This window comes from Triticum aestivum, chromosome 4B (genome assembly GCF_018294505.1).
Source record: "Triticum aestivum cultivar Chinese Spring chromosome 4B, IWGSC CS RefSeq v2.1, whole genome shotgun sequence".
NCBI lineage: Eukaryota > Viridiplantae > Streptophyta > Magnoliopsida > Poales > Poaceae > Triticum > Triticum aestivum.
In genome coordinates, this window is record NC_057804.1 from 27,291,324 (window position 1) to 27,316,615 (window position 25,292).

The 25,292-nt window shown below is 43.3% G+C and overlaps 1 protein-coding gene and 1 long non-coding RNA gene across 6 annotated transcripts; one reads left to right on the forward strand and one right to left on the reverse strand.

The window, feature by feature from the left end:
* Positions 1–1,471: 1,471 nt before the first annotated feature.
* On the forward strand, positions 1,472–6,530 carry LOC123090744 (uncharacterized). Its single transcript, XM_044512079.1, has 2 exons — positions 1,472–2,892; positions 6,136–6,530. Exons 1-2 carry the CDS (start codon positions 1,586–1,588, stop codon positions 6,176–6,178), a joined length of 1,350 nt encoding a protein of 449 aa, XP_044368014.1. The 5' UTR covers positions 1,472–1,585; the 3' UTR covers positions 6,179–6,530.
* A 4,715-nt stretch (positions 6,531–11,245) lies between these two features.
* Positions 11,246–24,022, reverse strand: LOC123090745 (uncharacterized). 5 transcript variants are annotated; one of them, XR_006442573.1, is made up of 15 exons: positions 23,539–24,013; positions 23,316–23,440; positions 23,088–23,241; positions 21,865–21,964; positions 19,718–19,922; positions 19,155–19,256; positions 18,986–19,068; positions 18,091–18,298; positions 17,534–17,634; positions 17,195–17,447; positions 16,506–16,606; positions 14,739–14,816; positions 14,025–14,144; positions 13,181–13,349; positions 11,246–11,693 (listed from the first exon to the last, which is right to left on the reverse strand). It is a non-coding gene; the product is annotated as an uncharacterized lncRNA (long non-coding RNA). The 5 variants fall into 5 exon arrangements; XR_006442572.1 differs by having other exon boundaries at positions 14,025–14,165; positions 23,539–24,012; XR_006442571.1 differs by having other exon boundaries at positions 14,025–14,165; positions 16,506–17,447; positions 23,082–23,241; positions 23,539–24,022.
* Positions 24,023–25,292: the final 1,270 nt, after the last annotated feature.

A 25,292-nucleotide genomic window follows, 5' to 3' on the forward strand; every position in this document is an offset into this window, starting at 1 on the left:
GAGCGCATGAGACATTCCGCGGAGGACGTCGATGCTAGCTGTCTCGGTCGAAGGCTAGATCGAGACCAAAGAGCATGGCCATGTGCCCCTCTGGCCGCCTCAATTGGGCCTGGGGCCGCCTGTAGACGACGGACGAGACTCTGATCTCCGCCATGGATGTGCTTTTGAGCTCCTAAATTCGTCCGCCCCGAGCCACCGTTGACCTCCCCGACCTCAATGCATCGTCGCTGAAATCTTGTGGACCTACTCCCCTCTTCCACTGCTCGACCCCGTTCCCGGAGCGCCCTGCCCGAAGCTGGCCACCATGATTGACCTCGGCTGGCTCGGTCGTCTGCGCGCGCCCACCTACCTACGAGTGACGTGCCCGTGAAGATGAATTGGTGTGCAAGGAGTGCCTCACACAGCTATACTGCCCGCCTCACACTCTCCTCCCGCGACCGTCTATAGCCACGTACGGCGAGCCGTCGGCGAGCGCAGCCGGCCGGACATGCGTTTGGGGACGTGTGGACCGTTGTTGACCCTCGCAGTGGGTCCCATGGTCCACATGTCAGAGAGAGAGAGTGTGTGTTTTATTTTTATTTTTTATGCTTGTTGGGGTCCATCTATAAGTTAGAGAGAGGGGATGAGATAGTGAGTTTTTTTAACTTTGGGCAGGTCCATGTGTAAGTTATATATGCATCGAAGGGCAAATATGTCTAGAAAACGTCCTATTGATGGTCAAAGGCCTTTGACCAAACGGAAATGGCACAGAAGGACATTTTTATAAAGGCACCTAACGGGAGAGGGGGAAATTTGAACACGCTTCAAAATTATGGATAAATCTTAGTAGTGGGTTCGAGTTAAGGGCTGAAATATAAATGACCCTTGTTTTTTTATAATAGCAGAGATAAATGGTGTTTCCTATTTGACTAACATGCCTCAAATAGTCGCCTATTGGCACATGAGCGACCGAGTTGGGCCGACCAATTTAACGCTAGATAAATTGAATGTTAGTTCCGATTTTGGAAACCTTCTACAAGGTCCCTGGATCGGTGTGTGTCCCTTTTTTGTTTCTTTTTTATTTTCTATGTTTTCAAAAAAGTTACCTTTTTTAAGAAAAATGTTTGGAATTTTTAGAAAATGCTTTTAGATTAAAAAAGTATTTTTGGGTGTGTTTTCAAATATTATTTGGAATTTACGAAATCTGCATTTTCAGAATTTGTTCACAGTAAAAAAGCATTTAAAAAATTGTTTTTTAAATGATTCCATTTTTTAGAAAACCGTAACTTCATTTTTCAGAAATTTGAAAAGTTGTTCGCATTTTCAGTAGATATTTTCTTTTACAATAAAATATATTCATATTTCGAGAAAAGTTAGATTCGTTTCAAAAAGGTTGCTAGCTGATTGCTACAGTACCGAGCGCTACAGAGTCGGGCCGGCCCAGTCGTTGCCTCCTCTTCTGTGCGTCGGAGTCCCCGAGATAAATATCGACTCGTTCAGTGTGTGCCAGCGAGCCCATCCATAGATTCATCTCTCCTCCCTGCGTTAGGGTTCCACTCCCGTTCCTCCTCCGGCCGCCACCTCCGCATCGACCTCCTCGGTTGCCATGGTGATGGATGACAACAAACTCCGGGTGCTCCAGATCCCTCCGCCTATCCACCCCGACGATCCGGATTCTCCTCTCCCGGAGACCATCCTCATCGACTCGTTCGGCTACCTCAGCGACCGCACCAACGCCACCACCGCCAGGGGCCGCAGGAGCAGGACCAAGAAGAAGGGCAAGCGCATCCTGGTCACCTTCTGGCCGGTTGCCCCGCCGCGCGTCTCCTGCTTCACTGTCCACTGCCCAGATCTGAAGCCCGATGCATTCGCTGAAATCCCCAAGATCTCCTATACGGAGGACGACCTCGTCCTGCTCAGCATCACCATCTGCCCCGAGCGCCTGCACGTGTACGGCAAGAACATCCGCTACTTCGTCTACCAGGCCGGCACCAAGAAGACGCCGCCGTCGGTCAAGCTCGTCCACTGTCCCCCCTACTTCAGGATCTACGACCAAGAGGTTGCCTTACTGCACTGCCACCACCAAGAGATGTTCTTCATCGCCGTGCTCCGCTGGGCCTCCATTGCTCAGGATTACACCGACGGGCACTTTAATCTCCACCTGTACAACTCCAAGACAAAGGCATGGAACATCAAGTTGATGCTTCTTGATTCGCCCAAGGATTTTGAGTTCCGCTCTTTCAACAAGGGGATCACCATTGGAGGGGAGCTTGGTTCAGTGGGTTGGGTCGACCTTAGGGGGGGCATTATCATCTGTGACCTTCTCCTTGACAACCAGAGTCTTCGCTACATCCCACTACCTTCGCCGCTGTCGCCCGATCCAGTCAGGGGTTATATGTTGTATGTTCGGAACGTCACTGTTCTCCAAGGTTACATCAAGTATTTTGAGATGCACAGTAACGTCAGACCGGGCTCAGACACTGGAAGCTCCCTGATATGTGAAGGTTGGATGGCTGCAACAAAAAAAATAAAAATTTCAAGCATTGGCTCTACTTCTGGTAGTAGCAACTGGGAGGAGGACTGTACTATCAGATGCTCAGATGATGTACCATTGGATAGCCCTGTGTATGCCCAAATGCTACCTAATCCGCAGGAGGGAGATGATGCCAAGCCAAGCCTGAAGAAAATTCGTGTAGGCTATCCTGCTCTTAGCTTGCATGACGGTGATGTTGTTTACCTTATGCACATGCCTGATCCCCGTGGGGATAAGGCCTGTGTGATTGCTCTTGATATGAGGAACAAGGCTGTAAAAGGCGTGGCTAATTTTGGCGGCTCTGGAAGACCCCTGGGTCATTCTTACACCTACTTTCCGAGTGGGATCTCCAAGCATCTGGGCATTTTCTCATCAACCAGGTAATTTCGTTAAGAGCTTTCATATCCTTTCGTAGCAAAATGATTTACAAACTGAAGTATCAAAGGTAAACCAACTTGTACTGGCAGCAGAGAGTACTTTGGGTACTTTTACTGAGTGGATGTGGATTTGTTACATCAATGTTTTTATTATGTTGTGCAAGTTAATATCACAAAAGAATGGGTTCCATCCATTACAATTCTGGTCATTATTTATTATTTCATTTGATCATGTGCAGCTACCAGCTAGTATTCTTTAGATCTACCTGATTTGTTGTTTCAAAATAACTACTGTATTTGTTTGAGGACGGTGAACATTGTGCCTGCATTTATCTCGCTAGCATTTATGTTTCTGTCCATAAATTCAGCACTTACTGCTCCCCTGTCACCGCATTTAAATTCCGTGGTTTCTGTTTGATTAGATGTATAAAAAAGGCTTCATTCAACAGACAAAATAACGAAAGTAAAGACAGTGTCCAGCTTAACTTCACCGCATTGTTCCCTAACCAAAGTTTCTGCTTGCTTATGGTGTGTTGCACATGAATGATTTCATGAGTGCGCCATGTGCTGTATCTTGCACGCCATGTAGTGTAACTAACCCCTATTGAAAATAATTCCACAGCCATTGTTCAAACGGTGCAAATGTGCACCAAGGAAATAAAATAATCCTATAGTTGGCTTATTTGAGGGGAAAATATTGCACACCATTGGTAGGTTATCTCATACCCAGGATTCAGCTTTCATGCATTGCGTCTTTCGTGCCATACTATTTCCTGGGCCATTGTCAAAACAATAAGATGCACTATCTGCACGAATTAAGCAATGTTTTCTTTTGTTGTGTGCAGCTGTTTGGTAGATAATCTTGCTTTTGTATTAAATGTTTATTTCTTTTGTGGGAACCGAAAAGTTTCCATCGCACACAAAATAAGCAAAGTGTAAGCCTAACCCAGCTGTTTTTCACCGGACAAAATGGGCAATTCCTATGGTTGGCTTATTTGAGGGGAAATGTTGCAGTGGCTCCATGGCTCCTGTAAAAATGGCAATACATTTAGGTCCCTGTACCTCATATTAGTTGTAATTCTAGTTTTGTTCAAAGACAAACCTTTCTTTCTATCTGTAACTACCGATTTCTAGAAATGCGCATAGTTTAGTCTTTAGTGTAACTCCATTTTTCACCCCCTAGTTTAACAATTGGCCCATTTAGCAGAAATTCTTCCCACTTGCCCCATTTAGTAAAAGTTGTGCCAGCTTTCACCTCCTTTTAAACATTACCCATTCTGTAAGGTGGGCCGAGTCATCAGGTCTACGTGGCTTGCCATATCAGAAGCATATTTAATCTCCGACTACCTTCTCAGGTCCTCGTCCGCACCGTTGTGCGGCAACTGTTGCAGCCACAATGTTCCCACCATTTGCTAGCCAGACACAGCTAAATGCCAGAGCTAGCTAGCGCATAATAGTGCACTAGTAGTAGTACACTTGTATCATCTTCAGCAAACTACTCCCTATTCCCAAGAAATTGCACGTATAGGGAGAGTTGAGGCAAAAAACCTGCTTCAGCAGTCTCCCTAAACCCAAAAAATTATCTCCTCAAATAGTGGAGAGTTGCAACCCTCCCCATAAATTTTCAATGCTTGCCATGTCAGTGCGCCGCCTCCATTGACCGCCGCGCCACTGGACCACTGCCGCCTGCTGGAACACCACCGCTGCCGCCGGACTTCTGTGCTGCCGTTGCTGGACATCCGCGCCGCCGCCACCTGCCACCGCAGCCTCGACGAAAAGATGCAAATGAGAGAGAGGAAAAAAAATGACCCACTGGCAGGCGTGGCCCATTTGTTAGGGAGAGTTGTATTGGGACAAAATCGGCAATCACTATGGTTGGCTTATTTGAGGGGAAATATTGCAGTGGATCCGTGGCCCCTGTAAAAATTGCAGTACATTTAGGGTCTCCCTCTTCTTCATATTAGTTGTCATTCTAGTTTTGTCCAAAGTCAAACCTTTCTTTCTATCTTTAATAACTACCGGTTTCTAGAAATGCGTATAGTTTAGTGTGAACTCCATTTTTCAACCCCTAGTTTAACAATTGGCCCATTTAGCAGAAATTCTTCGCACTTATCCCATTCAGTAAAAGTTGTGTGAGCTTTCACCCCCTTTTAAACTTGACCCATTCTGTAAGGTTGCACCGAGTTATCAGCTCTACGTGGCTTGCAATGTCAGAAATATATTTTGCCCTGGCATATTTAATATCCGACTACCTTCTCAGGTCCTCATCTGCACCTTTGTGTGGCAACTGTTGCTGCCACAATGTTCTCACCTTCTGCTAGCCAGACAGAATTAAACACGAGAGCTAGACAGAGCATAATAGGGCACTAGTAGTAGTAGTCCACTTAAGTAGAGTATTTTGGTTGTATTTTTCGTAATTATTGTTTTTGTTCTAGTACTAGTACGTAGCATAAAATTTCTGTGTGCCATGCATGTACAGGACAACCGTGCATGCGCTAGCTTCTCTCTTCAGGTTTCAGCCAAGCGATCGATGAAGCAAGGACAGTAGCTACAACAAAGTTCGTAGTAGAAGCAGCTAGGATTGTTGAAGTCGCGCATGGCCATGTAGACCTGATGAACGAGTCCTACCAAATAGAACTGAATAAACTGGCAAATGTTTCACTAAATGGGAAATGTTAACTGGTGAATGCGTTCAGTACTGTCCCTATATTTGTACCATTCTTCAGATATTAGAGTTAGACTAAATAGGGTGAACAGGATGAATTCCTATTAAATGGGGTAATTGCTGTCACAAATGTTAGACTATGGATAAAAAGTGAAATTCACTCTATAGTTCAAGATTATAAGATTTATATTTTTAGATTCACCATGACAATTATGCTCAGTCATTATACTGTACAAATTTCTAGGAATTGATGGCTAAAGATAGAAATGTTTGACTTGGGACAAATCTAGAATTTGAAACACAGGGAGTTGCATGGAATGGAAGAGAACTTGCAAGTTCCTGAAACTGGGTGTTGTATGACAAGAATACTCAATACAGTCAGAAAGAGATAGTGTGAACAAAATTGCTAATGTTAGTACTCCTTTGATGAAGAGCAGGGCGGTTGTTGGAATTTTAATTTAATTGGATAATAATTTGTTTATGGGTCTTCTGCTTTTTATAGTCAATGTTTAGATGATTTAACCTCTGCAAGTAGATATTTCATATCATCTAACAGAATTTTTTTACTCTCGTTTATACAGGCAAATATCGAATGCTGCTGAAACAAGTAGGGATGGCAAGTAAGAAGCTTGTTACCGAAATTTGAGTGCAGGCTGGAAAGAAGTTTGAGTTCAAATTGTTCGAAGGCATGGTCAAAGCCCCGGTACAAAAAAAGCTTAAGAAGTCTTTCCTACCTCATCCGTGATGCATTGCCAATGGACTTGTATTACTAAAAATCTTATGCATTGTATCGACTATATTTGTTGGCCGTGTGTGTCCACTATGTTCTATGCTAGCCATGTGAGGTCTATATATATAGACTTGCTAAAATAAGCCTAAACCCAATCTTTTTTATCATTAATTTCCTAGTGGTAACTGGATGTAGTTGATAACTAATTTTAGTGAAGCCTTGTGCGTGCGCTGGTTTATCTGGCTCCATGGTCGCGGGCTGTTAGTCCAGTAGTGAAACATTACTGCTCGTATCTTGCTCTCGTAGTCAGGGCATCTTCAAAGTCCACCCTTAAATCACTTGCCTACATCTTCAAAGTTGACCCTTAAATCACTTTCCTACGTCTGGACCTTCGAAGCCATCCAACATAGGCATGGGCTGCCATTCAATATGAGCATGTATTGGTTTGCTTGACAGTTTAGACCCTCAAATCACGCGCTGTTCGTTCAGTAGTGAAACATTATTGCTCATATCTTGCTCTCGTAGTCAGGGCATCTCCAAAGTCGGCCCTCAAATCACTTGCATACGTCTTCGTTCTGTAGTGAAACATTATTGCTCGTATCTTGCTCTCGTAGTCAGGGCATCTCTAAAGTCGGCCCTCAAATCACTTGCATACAATTCTAGTCATTATTTATTATTTCATTTGATCATGTGCAACTACCAGCTAGTATTCTTTAGATCTATCTGATTTGTTGTTTCAAAATAACTACTGTATTTGTTTGAGGATGGTGAACATTGTGCCTGCATTTATCTCGCTAGCATTTACGTTTCTGTCCATAAATTCAGCACTTACTGCTTTCCTGTCACCACATTTAAATTCCGTGGTTTCTGTTTGATTAGATGTATAAAAAAGGCTTCATTCAACAGACAAAATAACAAAAGTAAAGACAGTGTCCAGCTTAACTTCACCGCATTGTTCCCTAACCAAAGTTTCTCCTTGCTTAGGCTGGTCACAATGGGCAAGAACATAAGCTAGTAACTTACACATTTCCTTAGACTATGTTACTACCTCCATAGTGGGTAGGAACATCTGTGTAGTGTCATGCAACAATGTATTTATTAGGTTATAGACTCATTGTTTTTTGGAGTGTGTGATGTTCCGGTAACTTAGCTAGTTATCACAAGCACCTCTCTCTTCATTAAATACGTGCCACATAAGCAAAGTTGTATTAGAGTGTGTGATGTTACTCCTAAGTTCCTCCCCACCGTAACCAGCCTTATGATGTGTTGCACATGAATGATTTCATGAGTGCGCCATGTGCTGTATCTTGCACGCCATGTGGTGTAACTAACCCCTATTAAAAATAATTCCACGGCCATTGTTCAAACGGTGCAAATGTGCACCAAGGAAATAAAATAATCCTATAGTTGGCTTATTTGAGGGGAAAATATTGCACACCATTGGTAGGTTATCTTATACCCAGGATTCAGCTTTCATGCATTGCGTCTTTCGTGCCATACTATTTCCTGGGCCATTGTCAGAACGATAAGATGCAGCTAACCAATCTCTCTCAAGCTCTGTTGGAAAAGGCAGTGCCTAGGAGGCGTTTAGGCACGCCTAGGTGCTAGGCAATGGCCAAACGCCTCGCCTAGGGCATAAATGGAGGTCTAGGCAGGGCAAGCAAGGAATTGCCTACCCAAGCAAGAAATCATGCCACATACTGCACTGATTTGTCAAACGGGTTATATTTCAATGGCAGTAGACGGTAATTAACTTATTTATATGCCATAAACTAATATCAACACCCATATAATAATCACAAATACACTACGAGTAAAAACTATATTACCGCCTAGACCGCGCCTTGGGCGCTTACGCACCGCCTAGGCACTAGGCGAAGGCTAACCGCCTTGCTTACGCCTATCGCTTTTTCCAACCTTGCGTCTCAAGTCTCTCAGGACAGTGTTGGAGAGTCCTAGTCCGGCTGCTACAGATAGAATTCCTGATATATATAGATCAAGTCGGTTTGTATCCTACCTAAACATGTAACTCATGTTGATCGCCATGTACTAGCAAAAGGGCCCGTGCGTTGCAACCAATGTTTTAAATAGCGGGCTATGGAAAATAGCGGCGGGCCTTCAAATCAGCTATAACGGGCTATAGCAGGCTATAGCAGGCTATTTGTGAAGGTGATCATTTAGTGTCACCGTGCTGAAAAGGCTATACGAAACTATAGCCGGCTATTTAAAACTATGGTTGCAACGGGTAACAAAACTACGGTCTTCAAATCAAGCCATTGATGAGAACATAATAACTATAGGAAACATACATGTGTTTTGCAACAGAAAAGAAAACATCACACGCTCCTAGCCCCATAAGTATTACGCAAGATTCTGTCCCCAAAAAAAACACCACACGACCCTAACACTCCATCCACCCGCCCTAGGCGCGCACACATAGGCACGTCCTCCATTTCAACATGTCACCTCACCCGTGTTTTCGTTTGTCCTCCTTGTCGTGAAAAAATAGGTTAACACTGGTGTTGTGATTTACCCAAACGATAAAAACATAAGAATTAACATATTACAAAATTTCAAAGGAAAAACAAGATTGAAGCATACACGGTTGATATACATTGATTTGCTGAAAAATTGTGTATTTTGTGGCAACGGAGGAGAAACTCAAAAACCTAAAAACCTATGGAGAGGCAAATCAATTATGACTACAAATGTCGAGACTCAAGTCAAATCTACAATAGCAGATCCAATTTCGTTGCAATAAATAATGCAATCATATCGACATTGGCAGTAATTAAAATCATTTATATGTTCGAGATAAGGATTATAGTCCTATTTGCAATCCACATACCCATACTAAAATATATTATGTTTTCTCATATATTTTTGTTATTATGAGTTAGATTGACCGGTACATTTTATCTTTATTACATTCTATCTAAAGAAAAACATTCACACTCGATCACACCCTGTTAGCATTTCTAGATAAATGTTGTGTTGTTAAATCTACATGCATACAGTTGAAGATGCTATCATGTGGAGCCGCAGGGTCACATACCGTTGGTGTAATGCAGATGGCATTGACTTGAGGTTAAAATATCATTCAATTTTAGTAGTTTTCATACCTAGTACGCTTTTCCACCAACATCATCTAAATCTCTTCGAGCATGTTACTTCCCCACCTGGAAATTGCAATTGCAAATCAGCTAAAGGTAAGTAGTGAAGAAGACATGCTTCCAGAATTCTTAAAAATTCAGCAGAGCAGAGACTTGACGGGAATTCTTGTCAAAAGTCTTACAGTGCATATATACCTTCCCTCTTGCCAATTTTCCCGGATTAACCCAACAATTGTTTGGCCTTTACCAACACCAGCAACATCGCCAATGAAAAAACCCTGCTCTATCACCAGTATGGAGATGAGGAAGGTGCAGCTGACATACAACAACAATAAGGATTTACAGGTGTTGTGATGGTAGAAATAGAATAATAAGCAAATCATGCATGTACACTAACCCGACAAGCTTAAACTACTGTCTCGATTTGTAAGCATTCGTGTAGTTCCTGGGTTGAGTGACTGCTGTTGCGCCGCTTAGGGACGACGTTGTACCGGCAAAGTGGAATAAATCCTACACTATCCCGTGTTTTCTAAATAAATATTATACTCGATATCTCCCACGGTCACAACGATAGCGACGCAGACTTTGAAACTGGAAAAGAATCCGAAGGTAACCCGATGGACCCCCCCCCCCCCCCCCCCCCCCCCCCCCCACACACACACACACGCACCACACGCACACAACAGTCGTAACGGTCGATGCATCGCGGAAGTCACGAGTAGGTAACTGTTGTTGTATCCATCCGGGAACCTGATGTACACTGACTTTGCAATGGAGCCATGGAGTTGCAGACTTATTATTTGTCAAAAAGATTCTGAACATCATCAGGACCCATAGGCTCTGAACATCTCTCTTCTCTTGTTTCTGTTCGCTGAATATATGTACTGCTGGGTCTGAAAATAACACCGTCTCCTGTGCACCTTTGCTGAACTCCCATGAATCCTTGCTGAATTGCTGTGAACCTTTGCTGGATATTGAGTTTGTAGTTGTATTCATCAAATTCATGTGAGGTACTCGCACTTTAATTGGATGCATGAGGCGTGTGTGATGGCTGAACCATCTTTCCTTATGCTAGGGATTATTTGTACGTTTGATTACGCAGTATACCACTATAGAAAGACCGCCTCTCATCCTTTACCGTCGCAACGCCTTTCGCGGTCGCAAGTTCCTAAGTCCTAAGTCGCACGCGCACCCCGCACGCGGACGAATGACTACTGCTACTGCTAGTATATATAGAGATGGCCTTAGAAGGCATCGTGGGGAGAAGGAGGAGGCTGCGGTGCCGCGGATCAATGAGGTGGCGCAATCTAGACCCTTGCTGGCTGGTGGAGAGAACAAGGAGGCCACGGATCAATGGGTTGGCACAAGCCAGACACTTGAGGCGAGAAAACCATTGAAATTCAATTCCACAAACGTTTTCTATTTTGTTTCATTTCAACTCCAAAACAAGCGAGAGAACTATCGCAATTCTCAAGCAGCATGTTTATTTTAATGTAAAAATTATTGAGCAACAACTCCTGTTGCAGTCAATCAAGGTAAATTTTCCCTATAATGTACAAGATTTTACATGAGAACAGGCCATGTATCTAATACTTCAATTAGATTTGCATGGAACTACATATCCACATGCAACAAACTGCGAAATCATCAGACCAGCAATGCTACGGGGCTAGACTGATTCCAGTGATGAATTTAAAAAGTTAAACAACCACAAGATACTATGAATATTCAATTTGAGATGTGGCTCATTTCCTGATTCACCAACTTGCAGATAGACCTGACCCATAATCCACAAGTGCCCATTCAAGAGAGATTCATGGAAACATGCACCTAAATTGCAGTGGCAACTTTCAAACATCTTTAGATTTCATATCTCTCAAATTAGAATTCATATGTACAGAAGAATAGAGACAACCAACAAATCATCTCACAAGATTTCACTACACTAGTCCCGTTGGACATTAGAGTCTACTAGTGGAGAGCTGCTGGATTGAGCCCCTTGAGATTCAATTGCACAGCACAGGTATTACTATTTATCCTGGACTCGTTGCGCCTCTTGTCCTTCTTTAGAAACTGAATGGTCCTCCCTTAAAAAAAACTGAATGGTCCTCGAGAGGAGCAAACAACACCAACACAAAACGAGCTCAATTACAACCAAGCGCCGCTACAAGGTCCATCAGTCCGTCTTCTCGCCCTCCACAAGATAAAACTTGCTCTCCCATCTCCAGCATAGATTTTCTTCCCTTGAGCGGCGTCCTGTGGCAGCCTTTTCTTTTCTTCACATAGATATGCTCTCCTGTAACATTCAAAGAACTGCTGAGTCAGGTCTACCTCTAATCAACACAACACAACACAAATACAAAGATGCATGCTGACATAATATTCAAATATGCTCTTCAGATTGCACACCAGTCCAACAAGGACCCGTCGGTGAGTTGCAAAAAACCAAAAGCTGCTTCTACAAATTGTAGACCAAGCTTCAGTTGAAAAACTACTGCCAATTGCCTCTCAAGTAGTAAACAGAGACATCTTTTTCAAACGCACATCTTTGAGAATCATAATATTTTGATCAAACAACAACAAAAAACAAAAGCTATCTGCGTTAGCAACAAAGAACCAGCGTCACATCTTATCTTATGCTGCTTGCATCACAAAATCCAACCACAAAACATTTGGAAAATCTATCAACATTAGCATCAAAGAACCAGGAGAAAATTCTCAGGAACCATCGTATGAGTTTGAATACTGGCCCAAGCATAGTAGACGAGCAAGTCACAGGAAGTAAACAATGCAACACTAGTTCATCAGATCAACACTAGGGCATACATCAAGCATGGATCAAACCAACCCAGTCACAACAATCATCTCAAAGCTAGCAAAAAAATCGCATGCCAAATAATATATTTCATCTTTCCGGAATTACTTGTCGCTCAAATGAATATATCTCAAGTGAGCGACAAGTAATTCCGGACGGAGGGAGTACTTGATAAGTACACAAGTATGTTGACCTAGCTACAACAGAGCCCTTTTGTAAAACTAAAACATCAAAGAACCGGCGAGTTAGGTCTCTCTCTCTCTAATCAACACACCACAACACAAGTACAAAGATGCATGCTGAGATAATATTGCACTTCAGATTGAACAACAGTAGCAAGGAGACGTTGGTGAGTTCCAAAAAGCCAAAAGCTTCTTCTAGAAAATGTAGGCCAAGCTTCAATTGAAAAACTACTGCCAATTCACTCTCAAGTAGACCTATAAACCATCGCCAGCCTGGGAATTAATACAACTTCACCAATCATCATATATTGACCAACCAACCACTAAAAACAAAAGCTATCTATGTGAACATCAAAGAACCAGCATCACATCTGATCTTATGCTTCTTGCATCACAAAATCCAACCAAAAACATTTGGAAAATCTATCTACATGAACATCAAAGAACCAGGAGAAAAAAACATCTCAGGAACCATTGTATGAGCTAGAATACTGGCCCATAGATGGGTGCGTGAATTTAAAAACTCATGATCATCCTGACCGGAGTTCTCTCCGACCCAGGATCCAATATGGTTTCCTCCTGATCATCAGGCAACACATGCACAAGCCACAAGAAGGCCAACAAAAATGCAAAGTAAGCAACTCATTGACACATCACCGTTTTCGTGATGATAAGGTATTACATGTAATAGCACCACTACCACATAAGAACAGACTTAGGCTATTATCCTAGATGATTTCATCCTAAATAATTAACAAACCACAACAAGTAGCACAAGGGCCTAACCAGAACATCCATTGGCAAGCGTGATGGCAGCGGCCTCCACGAACCCAAGAACTTGGGTTCCTCGTCAATCAAGCTTGTTTGGGCCTAAGATTTGAAGGCGCTGTCAGCGGTGAGGATATCACGGCCATTCCTCAGGTTGTCAAACACCCTCCTCCAGGGGAATGTTCTCCTGCAGAAGTAGAGGGATCAGCACGAAACAACAAATGAGGGCAGCAGGGATTGTGGAGGAGACAATAGCACAACATCCAGATCTAATCAAATCAAACAACATCCGAAAGGCACATGAACAAACAAGGAGGATCAGGTGAGGTAACAGTGCAAATCACAATCGTCACATCAATCACACATGTGCTTGCTCCTAGTGCTTCACTTGACGAAACTTCAGACTATTATTAACACGAACATATGCTTGATCTGACAAGTAACCAACCAAGTTCAGGTTTTTTGTTCCTGAGAAATCTACTCATAAAAGAACAATGGTACTCGGAACATAGCATGCCAAGTAATTTACAGTACTTCGTAAGTACGCAAGTCTGTTTACCAAAAATGCTAGAACAGGGCCCTTTCATAAAACTAAAACATTTTAGAAATTAGGCCTTCCATATCCAGAGACAGTGAACGAGCAAGCAGGCGGGAGAGACAATTTGGCATGATATGCAACCCGATAGTGACACAAACAAAGCATGAATTCCAGTAGTGAACTACTAAAACAGTAAAGATACGGCATACTCGCCATGCTGAAAGTGCAGTGGATGTCCGTTACATAAGCAGAATTCCTGTCGATCAAGATTGCTTTTCACACAAGCACTTGACAGGAAAGGGAAGGAAGGAGAGAAGGATATACCTCGGCTAGGACCTCATCTACGACCTGCAGCTCGTCAGGGAGGGGCCGGAGATGCTACCACAAACTCCTCATCCTCTATGGAAGGCCAGCAAGAGGGCGCAGGTGGAGCCAATGACGGCCCTTGTGGGTACATACAAGAAACTGAGTTAAATCAGTTTTAAGCCAACAACACAACAAACAAATAGTTGAGAGCTTAAAGTAGGTAATTAAGGTGACTGATCAGTAGAGATTCACTAGTACATGATACATCATCAAGCTAGCAACGGGGAAAATAGGACAAACATGTGTTCAAGTTCCAGCAACCTACTATTTATCTATCTCTCCGGACAAAATGTTAAACTTTAGTATAGCAACACTGACCAGCCCCTGAATATTTCTGCCCGTTAAAGAAACAAAGTAGGTTCATAGAGACTTGTTACCCTAAAAAAATAGGTTCATAGAGACTTGTAATAAAGCCAGAAATCATCAGGTTAGGGAATTAAACATGGCAGCAAGCATGTAGAACCAGCAAGCAGACATGAGACAAACTAACATGATACGACAAAACAAAGCATAGATTCTAGTAGTGAACCTCTAAAACAGTAAAGATACGACAAACTAGCCATGTTGAAATCAATGTGAAGTGGCAGTCCATTAAATAAGCAGATTTATTTTTTATCAAGATTGCTTTTCACACAAGCACTTGACAGGAAGGAGAAGGAGAGGAGGGCATACCTCCACTGGGACCTGGTCCACAACGTGCAGCTCATCAGGAAGGGGTCGGAGATGCTGTTGCTGCAAGCTCCCGGTCCTCTATGGGCACAGGAACAAAACAGAAAAGAACAATTGAGTGTGAGTGGCCTGTACTAAAATGTTGAATCAAGCAGGGTTAAAAAGACATATTTTTACTATCCATTTTTCAAGTGTGTTCTTGATGCTTGCATGGTCTCCAGGGTAGCACTACTGGAGATCACAGGGCAAGGAGACGAACATATATTATTTGGAACAAACACTGAGCTCAAAAAGGCCTTTGGATAATGACGCCTAGAAAGCCTTCGATATGTGCAAGCATCAAAACAAAACGGAACAGAAGCACGCAGAGGAAAGAAATCCAAGAGACAAGCAAAAAAAAATCCTACCTTGCTTTCAGAATTCAACACATCAAGCTTACGTACATAAAATGGCCCGCCACTGCTTTTACTAGTAAAAGCAGCATGGCAGGCAACCAAGGACGACTTGACTTGGGTCTGGATCCATCCATACGCACATCAAATGAAATTGACGAAATTTTCACATCACAACATGCATGGTTGGCTAGCTCATTGATCAAGCATACAACACCAATATATACAAAATGATGAGTAATTGAGCAGGACAAAGAGAGCAAAGGATATTAGAGAGAATGCAAATTGACCAATAGATTGTTTCCCTGAATCATCAAAACAAAATGCTCAACCATGAATCAGATTCGTTTCGATTTATTCAAACTGTATGACGTTAGAACTAGCAAGAGTAGGAAGGCATCCTTGGAATAAAAACCACTCGCATGAGATCATGGTACACAGACCACATATATACTGTGACTAGTAAGATGCCCGTGCAATGCACGGACTATCAAGATGCATTTTTTTATAAAACACCTGTTGTGGTTGACCCATGCGGAAGTAATCCCATGTGTAAAAACTAATGATATCTCGAGAAAGAGAGATAAGGTGAGGAGGAGTGGGGCGTGGTGGTGATTGGTGGTCGGACTGAGCGGAGGCATGGGGATGGACGACGCCGACAGTGGCCACCATGCCAGATTGTTCCATAGGCTTCCTTTTTTAATTGTTCAACAATGAGGTTGTGGGAGATAAGGATGAACGTGGGAGAGAGGTGCGGGTATCTTTTTGCAAAATTTCCATGGTTTGCTTTCTATCCGTCGGGTATAGATCGGACGGTCTATATTGCAAGATGGCAGGCACACCATCATCACCAACTCAGTTTTCTATAAGAGTAAGAGATAAGAGAGAACTTCAGGAAAGAGGCATGAAGGAAAGTAGTGATACTACAGCCCGAAGTGAACAAGACCGCTCCATGTGCGTGATGGGAAACTACGTAAATACACATGCGCATACATATTCAGGTGTGGTGTGCTGCTTGTTTGTTGAGTGCGAAGAAGAAGAAGTGTTTCAGACTTTTGAGTGGGATGGGAATTGACATGAACATGACCTATATACATTCTATCAATTGCTGCTCAAAGACATATATTCAGCAAGTTTGTATCAGGCAGGCTAGTGGAAGCATGATAATTACCAAACAAATAGACCAACGAGCAAACGAACAAAAAAAATAAACGGTAGCATCATCATTATGCAAGGACGTACTGTAGCAGCCTGACCAGACATTGAAATGGCACGATGGACATGAACGCAGATCGACCACCATAGCCATGGCTCAATGGACACGACAAGCTCAGAGCAACCACCGGAGGCGGGGAGTGGAGGAAGGAGAGGACCTCACCGTGGCTGTTTTTGTAGCCGATGCCAAACAACACCATCACATGGAAGCAACAGCGCCGCGGAGCCTGGCACGACGAACCCCTTATTGTAACGAATAAAATCCTGCTCCACAAGGACAAAAGAAATAAGAAGATAATCTTGAGGCCAAATAGAAAAACAAAACAAGACCCAAGCTTGGAGAAATCATGGGGTGAGCTAGTTGAGGTAAGGTACATCAACAGCAATGACCTAGTTGAGGTAATAAAGAAGTATTCTATGCAAATAGGAGGCAGCAAGCCACCTTGACAATAACCAACTTGTTTGTCGATACACACATACACAGCTAGGAATGAGTGATTTTCTTTCTTCTCATAGAAGGTCATTGATCGGTCAGTGCACAGAACATCAAAAACTGAAACTCGTACAAGAAGAATTCCTTAGAAGAGATCATTGATCGTTCAGTGAACTAAACCCCTGTACTGTAGCATATCAACATGATCTGCTAATGGGCAGAATACATTTGCAACAAAAATACACTTGGTAATTTCCTGCTCACATGAGCACAGCACAGCACACACGGGCTAGAGATGAACATAGACCACCTACACCAGAAGAGAATTGCTAGTAATCATGTACTATGCCTATATGATTAGAGCAGTGGAAACTAGCTCACTTAGACATCCTAAACCCAGCAGAGCAAACATAACCAACCAGATTGTAGCACTAGCAACATAACCAACAATTCGCATGAACCCCAGACACATCACAGGGACCATAGCCTCCATCGACCTACAACACCTTGCTAACCAAATTGTAACCATCTATCAGAGCAATAAGAGGCGAGCAGAGGAAGCAAAGGAGCTCGCTGTAGCTATTGTGGCCAATGCCAAACAGCACCACGGCACAGCAAAAGATGCCAAGGTGCCTGGCACGAGAAACCCCTTCCCCCCTACTGTACTGGATCCTGCACAAGGACAAGAGAAATAACAAACCTTGAGCTCAGATTGAAGAATAAAAGAATAAATCATGGGGATCCAGAGATAAATGCACCTTTCATTGACGCTGGAGCAAGGCTCCAAGGACTCGAGCTGGGAGTCATGGGTGATCTTGGGTGAGGTACAGCAAAAGCAATGGCATGTTCCCGATGACAGCTGCAAAACAAAACAAAACAGAGAAGGAAAAAGAAAGTCAAATAGGGAACCAAATCTAGCAGCACCTGAAAAACTATAAAATTCTTCAGATTTGTCAAGCACTAGCTCCGTCTAAATATTTCAACCATGCATGCAGTACTACTACCCTGATGTGGAAAAGAAGTAAACATTCATGTCTTGGCATGAAATTAGTAGCTCAACTTTTCTCTAACCATTATTATACTCCTGTAGATACATATACATGGGGACATCCATCATATACAGTACACTGATTCATAATAGTTGGAATCTGCTAGTGGTTACATGGTTTGATTGTGCAGGTAAATCAGACCAAGTATGGCATGTGCAAACACTTGGTATGATGTGCATGAACTGTTCCTGTACAGAACATATTTGCAACAGTACATACACCAACAAGCATGAGTCCTAGGGGACTACACGTGTGTACTAACTCACCCAGCAGAGTAACATCACATGAACCATAACATCCATCCAGAGGCCAAATCCTGTGCAAGTTGTAGCCGAGGCCGGACATCGCCACCGCCGTGGTCGTGGCATGGCGAGTGAAATCGCTGGCGTCACACGACGGCAGGGAGAGTTTGAACCTACACAGTTGCACGTGTACTATGAAGTAACCACCACAGTCTGCATCCAAATCTTTTTGCTGCAGCAAAAAGGAATTCACAATTAGTTTGTACACCTAATCGGTGGAGCCAAAAAAATCAAAAGAAACAATAAAGAGAAAGGTCCCTCAGTATATCAAGAATAGCTCCAGGACTTTACACCCAAGTACATCAATAGTAAATCTATAGAACCGATACAAATCAGCCCTGTTCAACAACTAAGCAGATTACTTCTGGCTATAGGAACTACTCCCTCACTCCGGAATTACTTGTCGCTCAAACGGATGTATCTAGCAGTGAAATACGTATAGATACATCCATTTCAGCAATAACTAACTCCGGATGGAGGTAGTAGTAAACAGGAGGCGGACGACATACATATCAACAACTGTTTACAGTGTGAATATACATATATGTCAATTGTTTACCCAGAGCAGATACGTACAAGACCATTCAATCTCAAAGAAACCAAACCGCAACACTAGTTAAGCAGCTCCTGCTTTTCGATTATCTAAATAAATTGCAAGAGAGCACTAACTGATGTCTTTATTTTGTTGAGAAATAGAACAATTCTTTCACTGGTTAAGCCCATCATGGTGAACTTAACATGAACCCCACCACATCACACGAACAATATCAGCCATCGACCCACAACGCTTTGCTAACCAAATTGTGACCATCTATCAGAGAAACCAGGGGCGGGGAGCAGAGGAAGGGCAGGAGCTCACTGTGGCTGTTGTGTAGCCGATGCCAAACAACACCGCCACTCAGAGGAAGATGATGAACCCCTTCTTCTCTGCTGTACCAGATCCTGCACAAGGACAACAGAAATAACAAACCTTGAGCTCGAATTGAAGAACAAAAGAAGGAATCATAGGGATCCAAAGAGAAAGGCACCTATCATTGACGCTGGAGCAGGGATCCATGGACTCGAGCTTGGAGCCGTGGGTGACCTTGGGGAAGGTACAACAACAGCAATGGCGTGTTCCCGATGAGCAGCTGCAAAACAAAACAAAACAGAGAAGGAAAAAACTAGTCAAACAGGGAACCAAATCTATCAGCACTAGCAAAAATATAAAATCATTCAGATTTGTCAAGCACTAGCTCCATCTAAATATTTGAACCATGCATGCAGTACTACTACCCTGACCTGGAAAAAAAGTAAAACTTTCATGACTCGGCATGAAATTAATAGCCCAACTTTTCTCTAATCATTATTATGCTTTTGTGGATATATATACATGGGGGCATCCATCAACATTGGTTCATAATATGTGGCATTTGCAGCAGCTAGTGGATAAAGGAGATGGTTTGATGGCGCAGGTAAATCATATCAAGTATGTCATGTGCAAACACTTGGTATAATAGACATGAATTGTTCTTGTACAGAACATATTTGTACAGCACATACACCAACAAATAAGCAAGAGTACTAGGGGAGCACACGTGTACTAACTCACCCAACAAAGCAACATCACAGGAACCATATCCAGAGGCCAAATCCTGCGCAAGTTGTAGCCGAGGCCAGACATCACCACCACCACGGTCGCGGCGTGGCGGGTGAAATCGCTGGCATCACACAGCGGCAGGTAGAGTTTGGACGTACACGGCTGGCTGCACGTGTAATATGAAGAAACCACCACAGTGTGCATCCAAATCTTTATGCTACAGCAAAAAAGAATTCACACTTAGTTTGTACACCTAATCGGTGGAGAAAAGAAAAAACATAAGAAACAATAAAGAGAAAGGCCACTCAGTACATCAAGAATGGCTCCAGGATTTTGCAACCAAGGACATCGATTACTAAATCTATAGAACCAGTATAAATTAGTACGCAGATTACTCCAGGATTTAGAAACAAGTAAACAGGTGGCAGGCGACGTACATATCAACAATTGTTTACAGTGTGAATATACATGCATATCAATTATTTACGCATACCAGATATTCACAAGACCATTCAATCTCAAAGCAACCAAACAGCGGCACTAATTGAGGAGCTCACTCGTGCGCTTTTCATTATCTAAATAAATTGCAGGAGAGCACTAAATTAAATGATGCTTTTATTATGTTGAGAAATGGAGCAATTATTTTCATCATGTTGATCGATTGAACAGGGCAAACAAAGCAAAACAGAGTAGGCAATGTGGTTTGACGAGTAGAAAAAAGCCATGCATGTGTGAGCCAATCCAGCTCTGTACCAAGCTAGTGCAAGCCATCAAGTTTTTCATAGCATCTAATTATCATGCATGTATGACTCGACTCAGTCTTTCAAATTAAATCTTGAAGTTGAACATTACAATTTTATTCACGAAAGCTGGCTTTAGGTGTTGTAAAGACTACAGGATCAGTGTTGCCAAAGAACTATTTAAGCTGAAAAACGCCACGACACCAACCAAGAATGACACTGAGATGAAAAATAGCTCAATCTCTTACTGTTTGAATGAGGGGGGAAATAACTGATAAATGACAAACCAAAACCAAGCATGTCAGTTGGGTGGTTGACCTGTACAGAATCTGGAAAAATATGACTGACAGGGACCCACACAACATTCATCCACAATGAACCAATTGAAAAAGACATCCTCTGATCTCTGAATGATAAGCTAAGAAAAGGAACATGAAAAATACAAAGACTGATGACTGATCTGACATAACACTTATTCAAGAATGATGACTTCATTGTTTTCATGGATATGTAGAGCTTTCCTATCTCTGAAAAAATCTAGAATGCTATAAACATAGTGTAGAGATAAGATAATGAAAACTGACTGTACTGGAGCTAACTAGCATATAAAATGGCTCTGGCAGCTTGTAAAACAAACTAGACACCGTATAGCAGGAGCATCTCTTGCAGCAAAAAGAAACTGAATCAAAAAAAATTGAAGATAGCGACTGAGCATTAACTTCATCAGCAGAAGTACTAAATTTGCATACATATATACTGCAGAATGAACATCGGTAATCAAGAAATCTAGTGATCAAGAAATCATAGAAAATCTGAATAAAAGGGCATCCATCGGTCAGTGCGCAGAACATCTAAAACTGAAACTCGCACAAGAAGAGTTCATTAGCAAAGATAAGAAAACCAGCTAGGGAATCTTAAAAAAATCATTAGCAGAGATAAGAAAATTCATGTAAGAACTAAAGCTATGTATGGTAGCACCTGAATCCTACTACAGAATCTTAGAAAAATCATTAACATGGTGTACATACAGCAAGCACTTAGGTTCAAATCAAACACATGAATCCTCCTACAAAATCTTCGGCAACAATGAGGCGCTGCGGCCGCTCGCTAGGGTTAGGGTGTATTCTGAGTGGCTATCCATCTGGTAATCTTTTCTTTATTACATTAGACACCATCCAACGGAACCTACTACTAGTACTTATTTTTATTGTCACAAAGAAAAAACATGCCTAGTCTTTCTAGATAAAATGGAATTTACATTGGTAGATTGGGCTGCAATAGGACCACCCACAACACTATAAGTCTTCCAGAGGCTGTCAAATAAAAGGAACCTTTCCAGAGAACTTATCCACAAGATGCAGTCTGTTCTTCAAAGCAAACACACTAGGAACACGGTTTGGATTGACAGAGAGGGCTCACCTGTACATACAACAGGCAGCCCGGTTCTGATGGGAGGAGGGCCTCTGTGACCCATGAGAGCGGATTCCTCTACATGAACTCCAAGGGTTTGCACTCCTGCCTGCCACCCACACATGAAAAAGAAAGCACAGCTTCAGTTAACAGAAAGCATCAAAACAACAAATATTAATGGAAACTAGCAAAACAGCCCCCCTTCCCTTATAGATGCTCTGCGGCACGGATAATAAACAGGACAACACACACACACACACACCTTTTGGATATAGTGCAGAACTTAAAAAAAGGGTTTTGTTTTTTATCCATTCCAGCAAACCTTTTGGATGTTTGACCAGATACTACTCATACGGATCAATATAACATATGAAAATTGGCATCGAAGTATGCCATAAAAAAGTTACTCCCTCCGTCCCAAAATATAAGAGCCTTTTTGACACTACACTAGTGTCAAAAACACTCTTATATTATAAGACGGAGTACTTTGCTAATATGGTACTTATAAATTAGCCACTAGTATATAGCAATACATTTGCTGACGACGAACAAACATTTGAGCTTGTACAGTTGCTTCTCAAATCTCATTTGACTCTAACTATCTGTGTGTATAACTTGGAATTAATTCAAGAAACAGAAAGCATCGTAACTCAAGTGGAACTGAGGTCCCTGGAGCCCGGCGACCAAAGCGCGTTTTGGCATGTGTCAGTCCATGCTTTATTGTTACATATAGAAAGCAACACCAATGGACAGACCGGCCAGGGTGGCAACAGAGGAAGGAGACAAGTTGGGCGCTACGGCCATAACGGTCGTCACCTGTAGCTGTTGTTTCTCAAATCTGGATTGGCTCTAACTCTCTGCATGCCTACGATTTAAGTAAAACCCATTCATCAAGAAATGGAAGTGCGATGCTGGCCAGAAAGAAGAGGTCACCGGCTGACCGCAGTTTGGCGAACACACTTACGCAGAGGAGCGTTTGCTGCAGGCCGGCTCATATAGAAAGCCTGCCTGGTTAAGAAATGAAATGTTGGTGTGAAGCAAGGTAATTAAGCATATAGAGATGGAGAAGGCGGTGCACCCATTATGTCTGGCCGGTCTTAAACAAGGACCTAAAGTGAGATCCAAAATCATGGGCATTGTGCAAGTGAAAGAAACTAGCAATGCAACACCACTGGTTTCGAAGGCCAACCTTGAATCTTTCTTGTATTTGGGGATGAAGAGAGTACCTTTACCTTTCCTTGAGGGGTGGCTGGGTCATTGTTCCTGGCCGGCATTGATGAAGAGAAGAGAAGAGACGGGATCCCTATTCTCCTGGTCGTTCTCCTCCTCCACGACCAACCCATCCATCCATCCATCCATCCATCAGAGAAGAGAAGAACCGTGCGCCTGCCATGGAAAGGAAATCACATGCATCAGGTCAGGTCAGGCCAGCAAGAGGAAATGGAGAGAGAGGGGCGGACCTTGAGGATGGCGTGTGCTGCTGCTTGCCCTTGAATTTGAGGAAAAGGAGGAAGAAGGAGCAGCGGGCCTTGAGGAGCACTTGGGCGGCGTCCCCGGCAGAGGAATCCATGGTGGCACCTCCAACCTACAGAGAAGAGACGAGGTGAGATGTGGGTCAGAGAGAGATAGGGAGAGAGAGAAGAAGAAGAAGAGGAGGAGGAGAAGGGGAGGAGGGATTCATACCTGTGCTACGGCCGGTCGCCATGGCCGGAGGTCTAGGGTTTCGGGCGCGAGGATCTGATCTGACCGTGGGCTGCGCTGCTCGAGCGGATCTACGGCGAGGGAGAGAAGGGGAACGGATGGATCGCCGGCGGTGGAGTGGAGGCCGGAGTTGGAGTTGGGGTTGGGGTTGGGGGAGAGGACGGAGGTCGGCGTTCGGCGGTGGCGGCTGGACCTGGAGGGGATCGAGAGAGGAGCAAGACAGAGAGAGAAGCCATGCGCCCTGGCTGTGGTTTGATTGGGCCGGCGCGCCCGACCAGCCAGCCTCCTCCTTCTCCGCCTTATCAGCAAGGGTGGAAGAGACCCACCGTCGCTCCGGCTGCTCCGGCGCGTCATAGTCCTTCTCCTCTGTCTTGTAAGCAACGAAAGAAGGCAGCCGCAGCCGCTCGGCCTGCTCCGGCATCTAGTAGTACATCCAGAGGCGGGAGGCAATACATATTCGGTCCATCTCTCAAGACTCCAGAAAAATTACCATACGAGATGACCGAACAGGAAAACGCGGATATCTATCAAGCCCAAGTGAAGGACTACTTCAAAACGCAAAGAGCTAAGAAACATCCACCTCCGGAGGAGAAGATAGATCCGGTGAAAGCGAAGCACACTTTGGATGCCCTGCAGCGACCACCACCGTCTCCACCGCAAACCAACTATGAGCGCATTACTGAAAGGACATATAAGGAAGCGAAGCGGTCGGAAAGTACTTGCAGTGACAAAAGGTTACATGAACGAAGAAGTGGGAAAGTTGTATGCTGATAGGGCTATGCATTGGAGGGCAAGGGTGACAGAAGCTTCTTCCTACCATAGAAATTGATGCATACGGGATTGAAGGGGGACCAATATATATCTTAATGTTATGGTTGGGTTTACCTTAATGAATGTTAGTAGTTGCGGATGCTTGCTAAAAGTTCCGATCATAAGTGCATAGAGTTCCAAGTAAGGGATGACATGCTAACAAGGGCCTCTCCCACATAAAAACTTGCTATCGGTTTAGTAACATAGTCAATTGCCAAGGGACAATTCCGCAAATCCTACCACTACTAATCCACACTCATTATACTAAGTTAATTGTTTCTTTATCTAAACAACACCTAACTTTTATTTTCATGTTCTTTATTATCTTGCAAACTTATCCCTTCATACCTACAAAGTACTTCTAGTTTTATTCTTGTTCTAGGTAAAGCAAACGTTAAGTGTGCGTAGAGTTGTATCGGTGGTTGATAGAACTTGAGGGAATATTTGTTCTACCTTTAGCTCCTCGTTGGATTCGACACTCTTATTTATCAAAAAAGGCTACAAACGATCCCCTATACTTGTGGGTTATCAATACCCTCATGATGACAACAACAGAACCGAATGCGAAACACTAGTAGTTTACATTGATGGAATCACTGCCCCACGAGCGATTTATTTTGCTAGCAGTCACTCTCTGGTCGGTCTGGCATGCACGTCGCAAAGTTGTTCACGAAGGCATTTTCGAAACACCACAAGCCACGCATGCCTTCATTACGAAGTTCATCGGTGAGCTAAATGTGGTCAGAGAAACACAGATAGCAAGTGCACCAGGCGTCCCCGATGCTACCCAAGAGCTCCAACGAGTAGGCACGCAAAAAAACATGTAGATGCGAGGATGAGATCAACCAGAGGTGGTTCGGCAGCGGCAATTTGCCAGGAAAGTGCAAGTAATTTCCTTGGGAGCTCAGCATTGGTCATTCCATATG